The 14512-nt window shown below is 43.2% G+C and overlaps 1 protein-coding gene across 1 annotated transcript in view; it reads right to left on the reverse strand.

Annotated features, from left to right (window-relative positions):
- Positions 1–14512, reverse strand: part of gli1 (GLI family zinc finger 1) — a 61246-nt gene that overhangs the window by 11241 nt on the left and 35493 nt on the right. Inside the window, exons 2-5 of the mRNA XM_086118426.1 lie at positions 3459–3571; positions 1319–1557; positions 523–615; positions 253–451 (exon numbers count right to left, since the gene is read on the reverse strand). Of these exons, the coding sequence (XP_085974552.1) occupies positions 253–451; positions 523–615; positions 1319–1557; positions 3459–3529 (602 nt within the window). The 5' untranslated portion in view covers positions 3530–3571. The remainder of the gene's footprint in view (positions 1–252; positions 452–522; positions 616–1318; positions 1558–3458; positions 3572–14512) is intronic.

A 14512-nucleotide genomic window follows, 5' to 3' on the forward strand; every position in this document is an offset into this window, starting at 1 on the left:
GTAACTTTCAATGAAGGAAGGCCAGAGTACAAAAAGAAAAAAAATAGAAAAGGAATTAAAGGAGTGAATGAAGGAAGGCAGGAAGCGAACTTTAATCAAGGGAAGGGAAGATGTGAATAAGAATAAAAGCAGCTCGGAAGGAAGAAAGGTCAAGAAGAAAACAATGCCAGGATTTTTTCCCCCCAAAATGAACCGTGTATATTTCCAAGTTATACAAGACATCAGTATCTCGTATGTTCAATGACATCTGACCTCATGGCACTGACAGACAAATGGCCGTACGAGCTGGCCCCGTTGGGTGTGCAACGAGCGTTGACGAAGGCAACCAGGGAGTTGGGTGAAGTCCGGATGACCGTCTGCAGGTCCACGCTGGGGTCGGACAGTGGCGAGATGGACAAAGCTCGCTTCTTACTCAGCTTCAGCATGGAGCGTGGGGTGGAGAACCTGGAGCCTGCTTCAGGGTGGTGTCGTTCAAAATAAATCGGCTCATAATTGACGTGTTTGTTATTTTTGGTCTCTTACCGTCACCTGAGCCGATCTGATCCGAGGCCGAATGGCAGAAGTTGTGATGGGAGGACATCATATTGTTCTGGGTACAGTAGGGGGCGCTGTTGCCTGTGAAAATAGTCAAGGTCCTTCTTTACTTGCCACTGAAACAGAAATGTCCTCAAATAACCTTTATCCAGGCAATAACTACATTTCAAAATACTTAACGGCATAGTAGGAGGAACCTAACCGATTACATTCTTGCACCACGCCACAACAATAAATCAGTGTGGAATTTCTCGCCCAGCTTTCAGTCTTGTGTGAATACTTTCTATAAGATGTTGGAAGTTCTGGGTATTTGAGTTTCTTTCACCATCACCCATCAAGTATGTAAGGGTAAATTTGTGTGGCGATCGACTTCATTCCCTTGAAGAATGAGTTCAGGTATGATTGATCCCTGGAAATGAGCAAATTCCCTGAAAAATGACACTTTTGACCAAAAGGGCCAACTTCCTGTGCATTTCACAGTTTAGGTCCTATTTTTTTTTTTTGTCTGTCCTGACAAGATGAATATTCATGCCAAATTTTGGGTGAATTGCGTAAATCCCACAGCGGCGCAGTCCTCCCGCTCTTTGAAAAAAAATGGCCTGTGCTCGTCTGCGAATTACCAACAGGTTAAACCCGCCTCCGCGCAGCGCAGGATTTGCACCGGTCACAAAAATAAAGCCTATTGAATTCAATTTTTGTATAAATTGCCTGCCAACCTCCGACCTAAAACAACACTCTGACAAAAACCTAAGTGTTACCAGAGTGCCCATCAAAGAACCCTTACATGGAGCTTCCGTGGATGCCATGGTCCTGTGGCCCATCATTCCAAGGGGCAGTGGGGCCTGGGGGGGCCTCATGTATTGATCTAAACAATGGCCGATACTCTGCGCAGGTCCCGGGCCCGATCCGTGAGCCATGCCGGGAGTCATGGGATTGTACATGGCTCTGCAGTCCTGGGGAGGGCCGTTGAGGAGCGGAGCTCGCAACGAGGGGATATTGCTGTACTGGTCCGGGGGCAGTAAGCTGTAAAAAAAAAAAAAAAAAAAAAATCCAGAATAGCATGGAATCAGGATCAAAGACAAAGTAAAACACAGTTAATAAAAGTCGCAAATTGCAAAACCACTCAAACTCTGTACTAATATAAAATTACCAGTTGCATGTCACCAAACACTTAAAAGAAGGAGCATAAGCATTCCTTTTCCATAGACTGCCTCGTCTTGATTTGTTTTGGAAGTCGTCAGCAGTTACAAAGCATTCTACAGACACCTACTCGGCCATACATCCATCACCCAAAATGCATTTCAACATTTACATGTATTTTGTTAAAACTGACTTGCATATTTTTTTAAGTTACCTAAGGGATCCATTCAAGTGCATTATCAGTTTCTCTTTCCCAAACTCAGCTAGCGATGAAGACTCAAGATGTACAGTGAATGTGAGTGTAAATGCTTGTTTGTCCATCTGTGGCCTGCAATTGCCGCCGACCATCTGTGGTGATCCCCACATGTCTCACCAACAGACAGCTTGGATAAACTCTGCTTCACCTGCGTGTATAATGAGGACAAGTGCTATAGAAATGGACGCTTGAATCAAATACCTTTGAATGGCATCCAACCACTAGGTTGAAAACGTGTGCACCATACTGGTCCAGCATGGGCTCAGCTGTCATGTTTCCTCCTCCACACTAGAGAGCGGACTGTCATTATTTTTCTCCCGGTTGATGGAAAAGAAGCTCTGTGGGTATTTCCCATCCCTGCTTGGAGAAGGGAACTTTCCAGTCTCCCTTGACTTTCAACATTATTCCAAAAAAAACGTGTTTGTCTTTGTCTCTCCAAAAAGAGACCGTCTCTCATCCATCCATCCATCTTGTCCTAATTCTCTCTTTCAGATCTACGAGTCTTTCAGCACAACATGTATTCCCCACTGGAGCTTAATCTGCACCTTCTAATCCACAACTGCCCCCCACCCTGCCCCAGAATGCAACCCAGCTCCCCTTTTCTCTTCTGCCATTCAATCTGTTCAGTTCCTCCCTCTGCCCCCTCCGATCTCTCTCTTCACCAATCTCTTTCTATCTTCCTCTACGGATCGGCCCGTTAGCTCAATACGGTAACCTGAGCGGGGCCGTGGGGCAGTCATGCAGAGCGCAGCAGGGGCCGGTCAGCCTGTAATTAGCAGCTGTCAGAAAGGCCGAGTCCGCCCCGCAACCTGGGTGGCATGGGGAACCGAGGGAGGGTAGGGAGGCTTGGTGCGGAGAGCAAAAAGCGGGGGTGTGAAGGCTAAGCTCGCCCCACAACAATTGCAGCGTCACCTTCAGAATAGAAAGAAGCAGGTTCTGAGCATCTCCTAAGATGTCACCATCACCTATGTGAAGCTATGGTGATGCAAGGAAAAATTATGTTGGAGGTAAAGCAGTATGGAGACACTATTCTGTTTTTTATCACTTTGAATGTGATTTAAAGGTGACTGAAGGAGTTTTGGGGTGAACCGCTACCAAAAAAGTCCATTGTCATATTCGTGTCCTTTTGTTTTGGTTTTGGTTGCATTATTATAATTGTCATCACTGTAATTGTCTCATCCATTCATCCATTTTCCGATCCGCTTTGTCCTCACAAGGGTCGCGGGGTGTGCTGGAGCCTTTCCCAACTGTCTACGGGCAGTAGGAGGGGTACACCCTGAACTGGTTGCCAGCCAATCGCAGGGCACACATAGACAAACAACCATCCGTGCTCACACTTACACTTAGGGACAATTTACAGTCAAAATTTTAGAGTGTCTTTCCTGAAGAAAGTTACATTTTTATTTCCCCAAATGAAGGCCTAATTGTCCTTAAAATCACAATAAATGCTTCAATAAGTTGCCAAAACTTGGTCAAGAATATCCTGAATTAGTTAATAGTCTACATTTTCCCAAACATGACTTCTTACCCTCTGGAGGGCTGTCCGGGCGAGGTGTCATAGCGATACAGCCCCTGGTGTGGCTGCATGTCCACTGGCATCGGAGCTCAGAGACGGCCGACTGCTCCCCTTACGCCACCGACCTGCCGGCAGCCCAAACACAAGAACACATGCTGGTTAGTTCGGGCCAGCCCAGCACCAAACCAAAACAAACCAAAGTGGACCAAAATACCCCACTGCGACAGAAACAATTGTGGACGCGTAGGACGTTAATAACAGAGCAAAGCAAACACGAAAAAGCCTTCTTCCCAAAGATGGAGCTTATTTTAAAAGCGGCGCTGGCTATGAAATGCATTATATTAGAAGTACAACCGGGAATTACAGCAGGAATAACTGCCATTCAAAGCCACGTAATTAAACTTACTGGAACGCAAGGGAACTCCTTTATACACTGACTACAGTACGAGTGCTTGGAAAAGGCTGTTTTTTGACCCCCATTCTCTGCAAACAAACACATTTTAATTACTCTATTGCAACTATAATTATTCCTTTTATGTTTATAAATGCTGTTGTTTGGCATGCGGACTTGGAGAATACAGTGCAATGGGCAAATGTGCAATATTCGTAAAATGTGTATAAATTAGACATTTATGCCTTTTGTGTCATTTACAATATGAAACACATGTACAGTATAGAAAAAAAAGTCGATCTACAGGTATCTATCTATTTATCTTGTTGATGGCATACTGGTACACGCGCCGAGCTTTTGTGCGGGCAACATGGGATTGGTTCCCACTCAGTGGCGGTGTGAATGTGGGTGTGAATGGTCGCTTGACTCTGTATGTGCCCTGTGACTGACTGGCGACCAGTTCAGGGTGTAGTCTGCCTTCGGCCCGAAGTCAACTGAACAATGCTCCAGCCACTCCCCGCGACCCTATTCAGGATAAGCGGTGTTGAAAATGGATGGATGGATGTATATGTATATATGTATGTGTATATGTATATGTGGAAATATACAAGTGCTGTATATGTATATATACAATACAATAAATCTTTATTTGTATAGCGCTTTCATCACAGCTGCACCTGCACAGAACATTTAACATAAAATAATAATACAACTGAAAATATGAAGTGTCCCTCTTTTTGACCTTTCTGTCACTGGTAGGTCTTTAAAATATACCATGCCGTTTATAAATAATAGAAGATATAACAAACAAGCAGCACATCTGATAACATTTTTTTAAAATATAAAAAATAAATTTTTCCACAAAAATCACTGTGGCTCGACCCAACTCAGTGTTGACCACTCAATATTTGCCATCATAAATATTCAACAGATTTAGCATTTCAGATTGTCCATCTGAACCATTTTCAAAACTCCGATTTAACACCCCATACACTACAAAATAATCACTCCCATGTCTCTAAATGATTATGCCGATAATCCGTTTTTTGCTCACTTTTACCTATTTCGACTCATATGTGTTTGGTGTAATTTTACGGCATCTTGTGGTGTTTCAGAAAAAAGAATCGCAACATGTTGATGCTAATTCTTCCACTCAACGCCTATGACCCGGCCTCTGGTGGAGCCAGACGATCATGTTGCTGCTGTTCATGTGACGAGCGCTGAAAAAAGTCACGTTGGCCCTGAGATGAAAGCGTCCGTTTTCTATTGGCAGGACCGTTATGTGACCGTGCAAGTGTTAAAAGGGCAGCAGGGAACTGTTTAAGCCCCCGAGTCACCTTTGGGGATTTGGAGTGTAAACTTAGCAAGTGGCTAAATGACATGGGCAGCCCGGTGGTGGTAATTGCAAGTATTCGCCGCTGGCTTGACATGTATGTATGATAATTAGGTTGCAAGTGCTAAATAGAGATCTCGTCGTGCACTTCAGCTGTCCACAACTTGTAAATGCCACGAAGGGGCGCTTACACACACACACACACACACATGCACCTACATACACGTGCACACACAGTCCTGTCAGTCTCGCCAAGGGGATATCACAGTATTAGAGCACTTGTCCAGCAAGTCTGGAGTGGCCGCGGCACTACTGTATAAATGCATAAGTGTGGTGGCAGGTGCAATGCAAATGTGTGTGTATTAAATTCCCTGCACGTAAATGGAGCCACTGAGAACTAGAATGGGCTAACTCTGTTTTTGTCAGATCACAGGAAAGTGATTTGAAGTTACATGAAAAATCTGTGGGGGCGACGGGGGTTGTAGATTTATTTGATTATGGTATTATTGGGTGCACCTCCATCCATTTTCCGAACCGCTTGATCCTCACTAGGGTCGCGGGGGGTGCTGGAGCCTATCCCAGCCGTCTTCGGGCAGTAGGCGGGGGACACCCTGAATCAGTTGCCAGCCAATCGCAGGGCACACAGAGACGAACAACCATCCACGCCCACACTCACACCTAGGGACAATTTAGAGCGTCCAATCAACCTGCCATGCATGTTTTTGGAATGTGGGAGGAAACCGGAGCACCCGGAGAAAACCCACGCAGGCCCGGGGAGAACATGCAAACTCCACACAGGGAGGCCAGAGCTGGAATCGAACCCGGTACCTCTGCACTGTGAAGCCGATGTGCTAACCACTGGACTACCGGGCCGCCCGGTAATTTCATTAATTTGATAAAATAAGTTCAATAATAACGACAACAAGAAAAATGCAATCATTTTCACGGATTCAGGCCTGTGCAGTTCTAACCAAGCCATGTTGCACGAACCTGCTTGGATGAGAGGCAAAATGTCTTGAGCCAAGATAAAATCTCTACTTTTGCAATAACGTCTGATAAAAAAAGATGAATAATTTGCTGTATTTTATGAAGCTGGGGAATGTTATTTTATTTTTCAAAACTATTTTTATTCATTATTCATTTACATTTTTATATTTAATTTATATGTAATTTATATCAATATTTATAACGTTCATTTCTACAGATTCATTTTTTTTATGTAAATCCACTTAAGTCTTACAAAAATAATGAAATAAAATCACAAAGTAAAAATTAAAAAAGCATCCATATTCTCATGCAGGATACAAATAGCCATTTTAGACTGATTTTATTCATCCACACATGCATCTTGTCCTGCAGTGACACAACTTTGTTCTATTTTTGGCCATTTACTCATGAGAAATTCAGCATGAGTTTGCTGCTGCCCAGTGGAATTTTGTGGCCCTGGTTTCGAGTGGGATACGGCAGCAGCAGATTAAAACCCTCCGGAACATATGTCCAACGACGGACTAAAACAAGTGAGGGAAGCGGGTTCAAGCTGTCCCAAATTTGCAACACTTTAGAACTTTGGTCAACATCTGGATCCAAATTTTGCAGTCACAAGCGGGTTGGATGGCTGGTGATGTATTGCTCCTCCAGGCCAACATTTGAAGCTTGACCCTTGTTCCAAATTAAGTGTGTACAAATAGGGTGAGAACAGTTGAGCTCAAGTCGACGCTCATGTTTTTTAGCACAGCAACCATAATTTCTGAGCTTTTTCTGAGTTTGGGAGACCTTCTCGCACAATGTGTGCTCATATTAGTAGAACATGACTACAGAGCACACATTATGGAATATTGACTGATAGAAGAGTGAGGATAAGCGGTTCGGAGAATGAATGAATGAATGAATGAATGCAGTGATTGTAGTGATTGTAGTTAAACGGTAGGGTCTCTGGAGTGCGTGCTGACGAAGCAAAATGTAAGCTACCCATTCCAAAATGTGCCATGAGCGATCCGTTCAAAATTGTTCTGCATTGCAATTTCATAGTTTGGCAAATTTACAAAATACCACCCTCACGCTGACTTTTTGTCCACACATGAGTTGGCAGCTAGCCTAACTGAAGATCCAGCATTTTTTTTGAGCATGCCGGCAGGACCACTACACACGCAAAATTAATGGACACACACACACACGAATTGACAAAGTGCACTTCGGCAGATTGTTGGAGAAGTGCTGCCTACACGAGTGAAAATGCAAAATATAACTTATTTTTATGGTGGCTCACTTTGGTCTTCCATGTCGTGAGAACAAGTAGCCAGCCTAGCTTTGACCCTGGTTGTCATGGTAACAAAAGCTGTACTTGGCTCAGATCCATCTCTAAGGAGGCAGGCTGAGCAGTGGTTCATTTGCATGAGAAAGAACCGCCCCCTCAAAAACCGGCAAATTCCAGCGAGGCTCGAAAATGAGTACCAAAATGTGCAATTAATCTTGACTGTTTTGTATTATGTATGTTATTAAGCCAAATCGAAACTGTTTAAATTAGAATAAAATATCTCCTATCAGGGTAGCAAGACCGTGGGCATTAATGCATAGAAAAATGCCAGCAGTGTGTTGTCATAATTCACGATGGGTGACATTTTCCTGAAATCATCAGACCCTCCTTCCTGTAAGGTGGCCTGCAGAGAGGACAGACATTTCCTCAGGTTGCCGGTCACATGGGACAAAATGAACGGAACCAGGCCTTTTTCACCCCTAGGCCTCGCTTAGTGGGGTTTAAAATGGATGTCACCCTCATGCATCTCCCGGCACACTTTGCGGAGGATATCCAAAGTAGCACTTTTTTTTTCATCTCATCTCCCAGTTGGAAAATGTAAATACACAGCATGTGTGTTTACATGACTTTCCTGGATCGCCGTTCTCTCAGGAGTCCCTGATTCTTCAAACTTGAGTGTCCTTTACACAAAATGGTGATATCACAAAATTCCAACCGTGGACCTTGGAGAGAAACAAGTTATGTGTGGTGGTTGGTCATGGTAGCTTTCCACCAGTGAGAGCAGTGGTAGTTTGTGGAAGAGTCAACCCTGATCAAGTTTGCGTGTCTACAAACGTTAAGCGGTATGATGAAAAAAGTGTGGCACACAGAATTTCATGAATCAATCACCACATTGTAAACAAAATTATCATCTCATGAATCCTCTGTGTTTTTATCATGGCGCCTTTTTGAGTTCTCCTTAATTCATTGTTGTCAATTAATAATTAAGTCTATCCTAAAATTAAGTATTCACGGCAGCCAAAGCTGGAATCCAATCATCGCAGTTGTCAAACCAACTTATAATTGCCAACAATGGAAAGATAAAATACAATAACGTTGATGTCATTTACAGCTTCAAACAATGGAAATGCAGACAATTGCATACCGTTGTGTAAAGTACCCAAGTGTACCGTATTGGCCCGAATATAAGACGGTGTTTTTTGCATTGAAATAAGACTGAAAAAGTGGGGGTCGTCTTATATTCTGGGTCTAGACATTATACCCATGAAAGAAAATAAGAAGAAAATAATAGATAGAAAAAAATAGAAGAGATAACAGAAAATGAAGAAACGTAGTGACAATCTGGAGAAAAGTGGTTCGAAGATCGGCCAGGTTAACTGGCAGCTGAGGAGAAGTATGATGTAATTTACATTTCAAAAACCAGAAGCCATTCATTTATGAATGTGATTGCACTTTAGATTTGAATGAGGCAAAATATTGTTATAATCATTTGTTTCAAATGTACTGTAATTATTTTCTGTATAAAAATTTATTTGGTGTTCAAAAAGTCTTTTTTCAAACTTGAGTCTTGAAAAAGAGGGGGTCATCTTATAATCAGGGCCGTCTTATATTCGGGCCAATACGGTACTTCTCCATGAAATTGAATCAGTCTGGTTTCAAATTGGCACATACTGGACGCAAAATATCAATTGACTCAAGATCATTGTCTCAGGGCCTGTGATAAGTGCCCAGTTTCATTCAGATGCCATTACCTAACCTGCCACTGACCAGTAAGCAGTTCCTTGTGTTGTCCACCTTACATCCCACGTCAACTGAGATAGGCTTAATATGAGCAGGATACACGGAATAGAAAATGATGGACCAGGGTTGTTGCTAGTGTAGTGGTTCATGTGGCCAACTTCTGCGGAGATAACGGTGAATGCATTCTTTCGCTGCTTTTGGCACCTTAAGTCAAGTGGGATAGACTCATACTGAGCAGGAACAATGTTCGAGATCAGGGGTCACCGACATGGTGCCTGAATGGTATTTATCAACCAATTTCTGAGTGTGTATTTCTATCACAGCTCTTGGCAAATAGCGTGGGATGGATTCCGTAAGCTCCCATTGACTGATGACCGCCAGTCTGAGGGTAAAGGTGATCTTGAACAGGATACCCAGTGTTGGTAAAAATAAATAAATCAATCAATCAATAATGGATGGGGACGGCCTGGTGGACGAGTGGTTAGGGCGTTGACCTCACAGTGGAGTGATCGAGGGTTCGATCCCAGCTCCGGCCTTCCTGTGTAGAGTTTGCATGTTCTCCTCACGCCTGCTTGGGTTTTCACCGGGTACTTCAGTTTCCTCCCACATTCCAAAGACATGCATGGCAGGCTGATTGAACACTCTAAAGCGTGAGTGTGAGCGTGAATGGTTGTTCGTCTCTGTGTGCCTTGCGATTGGCTGGCAACCGGTTCAGGGTGCCTACTGCCCAAAGACAGGTGGGATAGGCTCCAGCACCCCCCTCGACCCTTGTGAGGATAAAGCATATCGGAAAATGGAGGGATGGATAATGGATGGATGTTTTTGAATCAGGGCCATTGGTGGAGTACTTCAGACAGGCAACTTTCATGTGTAAAGGATGGGATGGATTCCCCAACCAGGGGATGTAGTTGGTGAATGCTAGTGGAACAGTGCAGGGTGTATTTCCCCTTTAGTCAGCTTGTTTAAGATGACTTTGAACCTGATACGTGGTTTAAAAAAAATGGAAATGTCTTCTGGGGTTTTTTTTTGTACGATAAAGCAGGTCACCAAAAGTCGACTGCGGTTCGGCCCAACTTGTCAACAAATGGAAGACGTTGGTTGCGATTGTGCAGGCTACAAGTTCAAGTTCTCCACAGATTAAACTCTATGATTGTGTTCGCTGGCTGCCATCTTTTCTTGACTGTGTATCTCTGTCTACTATCTCTTGCTGCCTCCACCCTCATTCCTCCTCCTCTCGCTCTCTCTCTCTGGGCTCATTCCTACTCTCCCTCCCTCATTCCCTCCCTCCCCTCCCCCCTCCTGGTGGCAGCGCATTCGAGGTGGGTGTTCTCGGAGCTGTTATGACTTAGAGAGACGATAATGGCAGCTATAATGTAGCCAGCCGTTCCTGATGTGGCCGGCCTTGCGGAGGATGGTGTTGTGTTAAGGCTGGCGGGCGGGGGGGAGACTCTCAATCGACCACAGGGGCCAGAAAACCCTGCCCTCTCGTTCTCAGTTTTCTCCGCCCTCCAACCTACTGACTTATTGCGGCCCTCTTGTTTTCCTTCAGTGGTAAGCTTTGTTTTTAAATTCTGGATTTGTTTTGCTAACCCCACCCCACCCTCCACGGACTCTCAAGGGCTTACCCCGCACCCGCCTCGTCTCCTCGTTCACTTTCCCCAACTACCCTCCACTCTGTTTTTACCCCTTTTACTCAGTGAATTCCTCGCAGTTGCTGTAATGTGATGGGACGGCGGAGGCGGGGGTGCGAGGGCGAGGGGGGAGCCACGATGTGACCACCGCAAAGGCCACCGGGCTGGAGACATCACCGTAATGTACAATAAGCCTCGACTCACTGACCTGCTTCGGGCCAGATTAGTGTCAGTTCGACTTTCATCGAGCGTCATGGAAATGACTTTAATTCCCTTTTCAGCTTTAGCGTGACACTCACAAGATATCAAACAAGGGGAAATAGCTTTCTGAAAGTGGATGAAGAAAAATTCTGTTGTTTTGGATTTTGGTACCCTGAAAATGAGTGACATCGTCATTGTGAATGACAACGCTGTCATTCTTCACCTTTCTCAAAATTTATTTCATAACTCATACCGTATTTATCCCGTTTGTTTTGGAACTCTGAAATTTTGTATGACTTTTGAGGTGAACTTTTGTGGAACGATTGGAATGTGTACACACAAACACACACACGTGCATGCACACACACACACACACACACACACACACACACACACACACACACACGCACGGACAGACGCATGCACGCACACCCAGAGTCAGGTCCAAAGATATTGGGACACTTTCCCACAAATGTGGTGGAACTGGTTCCCTTGTATTTCTTGATGATGTAACTGCTGATAAAAGCAGCAGGATGAATTCTGAAGTGTTTCAGACCATATTATCTGTGCATTATCAGCCAAATGCTTCAAAACCTATTGGAATGCGCTTCACAGTGCAGATGGACAATAGCCCCAAGCATACTGCAAAACTAACGCAAAAGTTTGTTGTTTTTTTTAACCAAAGAAGTGGACTAGTACTGAACGGCCAAGTCAATCACCGTGACCTGAATCCGATTGAGCGTGCGTTTCATTTGCTGAAGACAAAACGCTCATTGAAAAAGTGTCGTCATAATACTGGATAATCAGTGGTTTTCTTAGCTTTGCTCCCTCAGGTTAGAGAAAACCGCAAATCTTCCTGTGTTGAAAAGAAGACTAAATAGTAAACGCTAATGTTTACTAGACTCTCTTTGTGGCTAAGCCCAGTCATCAAATGGGCTAATTCACACCTCGGCTAGTCAAGTATTGTAAACAGTGGCTGCTGATTTGGCTCTGTTGGCATTCTCACCCTGTCAAAATGAAGTGTTGATCCTTTGTTGTTACACGGCCAGAGTGACTGATGACAGACACGACAATGCACCGGAAGATTTTGTTCTTGGTGTATGCCAACAGTAGTGGGACGGGGGTCAAACTTTTGCTCTATTCATGTTGTGTGAATAGAGCAATAATAAACGCGTAGGAGTTTTCGCACTGTGCGCACAAGTTGAGCATATCCGTAAAATCACCGTCGGATTCACGACACACGTTTTGTGTTTAGATAAATAACGGTCGTTTCAATACGTTGTGTGTCTTGGGTAAAAGGTGTGTTTTCTGTCTTTTTCAGAAATCTGATCTTTCAGTATTTGTGGATACGCTTGGGCTGAGGATGTTTGAGATTTCTTTGCAGAATACGTTCAAAATCAAGTACAAAGATATTGGATGCGTACAGATGTTGTGCGAACAAATTAGTGTGTATGCACGTTAGTAAATGAGGGAATAGTAACTTCATATGACTGCTCTGAATTTTGAAAACTGTTGAGGTTGCTTTCTCTCTGGATTATAGTTCGATGAAGCCCAAGGTTTTTGGCAATTTACAAGAATATTTCCCAGATTTTTTTTCTAATTATAAAATGTTATGCGGCAGCTGAGGTGATTTTTTTTTTTGCTTGCTTTTTGTTTTTTACAACTCAAAAAAAATATTTGAGGTAATTTTCCCAGATTTTACCCCCTCAAATTTCGATGATTTGTGCAACTTTTTAATTATTTAGTTCCTTGATTTACTTTCTGAAGATGAATATTTGTGCAACTTTTTTTCACAGATCTGTTTTCTGAACTTCAAAATTCTAGGTATAGTTTACTAACTTTCTAACCAAGAAACTGTTTGCTGATTTATTTTTCTCTCCTGTGTTTTTTTTTTACTCCACAGATTTGTGAAAATTTAGCTTGTGCATTACCTTGTTTTTTTTTTTAATATACCTTTGAAATTCTGGACTAAAATTGAGGTGAACATTTCCAAGATTTTTTTTCTCAACAAAAACCCTCTGAATTTTGAGGGGGTGCGGGGGTTATATTCAACTTAAGAGTTTTGCTTGGGGAGGAATATTTTCATTTTTATTTATTTTTGGTGTAACTTTCCTTCTGTACTACTTCAATGCTTTTCTGCAGGCCACCCAGCCGTCTAGCTGTACATACCTGCGGTTTCCTGCACCCCAATCCTCTGCCACTCCTCCTGCTTCCCCCTGATGCACACGAATGCACTTGCGTGCACGCACACACACACACTTTTTTTCCCCACGTGTCGAACATGTATGAGCAACGTTGGCTCTTGTCTTGTCTGCCTCTTGTCAATTTTTCTTGTTTCTTGCATGGGTGTGTATTCTTCACAGATTATTTTCAAAGCAGAAAAGGCAACCTTTGAGGTTTATTAGTCCATATTAACTTACTTCTTATTAACTCCAAAGTGGTAAACAACTTTTGAGACATATATTCCCTGGATTTGTTTTTATAACGCTGAGGTTTTGCACAATAGATTGATAAATCAAATATCCATCCATCCATCCGTTAGTATATTGAAATAATTTCTACCTCCTGCTCCAACCGCCCAATCCAAACTACTCATAGTCACGCATACATTTTCTTCCCAGTGTGTCCGACATGTAACAGCAACATTGGTTCCTTTCTCATCTTCTCCCTTGCCCCCTTGCCACTTCGTCTACTTCTGTTGTTAGTCGCATAGGAGTTAGGTATAGCTCCGCCGAAAACCGCAAGTATTTCTTTGAACTCCTTTAAAGGAGAAGTGCCGGAGGAAACGAGGCTCAGGAAAAAAAAAAAAACAACGGCGGAGGTGGGCGGGAATGATAGATGCATAAAGCAGATGAGGAGAGCTGGATTCACACAGCTGGCTGGCAGCTGTAGATGGCAGCTTGCGGTAATGCTAATCTATAAACAACAAAGGAAGAACGTGGGGAAAAAAATCGTAAGTCCTCCACGACGACTAATTTATCATTTCTTTTCTATGGAAAGCTGTTTTCTTTGATATTCTTCATATCCAACTTCAGTTCTATGCACTAATGCGCTCTTTGGCGTCACTAGGAATACAATTCAGATGCCTGGTAGAATGACTCGTACGAGTAATGTTTTGGAGATATTAAGGATATCATGACTGCTCTTCATCAGCACCCTAGTTCTCGTATGCTAGTGCACTAACTACCTTATTTTCTGCACTATGAGGCACTTCGAAGTATAGGGCGCACCTTCAATGAATGGTCTATTTTTTAAACTTTTCATATATAGTGCGCACCTCATATAAGGCACATAGAATAGAAGTTACAATCGTGGCTGCATTATGCAACCACTAAATGGAGCTACGCTAAATGGAATACAATACAATACAATCCAGCTTTATTTATATAGAGCTTTCACAACCGCTGCAGCTGGAACAAAGCGCTTTACAGAACATTTAAAATACTACGTCCAAGAAATCAGAATATTGATCCATATATAAGGTGTATCGGATTATAAGGCGGACCGTTGGCTTTT

This window comes from Hippocampus guttulatus, chromosome 8, assembly GCF_054856545.1.
Source record: "Hippocampus guttulatus isolate MCC_2025c chromosome 8, RoL_Hgut_1.0, whole genome shotgun sequence".
Classification (NCBI taxonomy): domain Eukaryota; kingdom Metazoa; phylum Chordata; class Actinopteri; order Syngnathiformes; family Syngnathidae; genus Hippocampus; species Hippocampus guttulatus.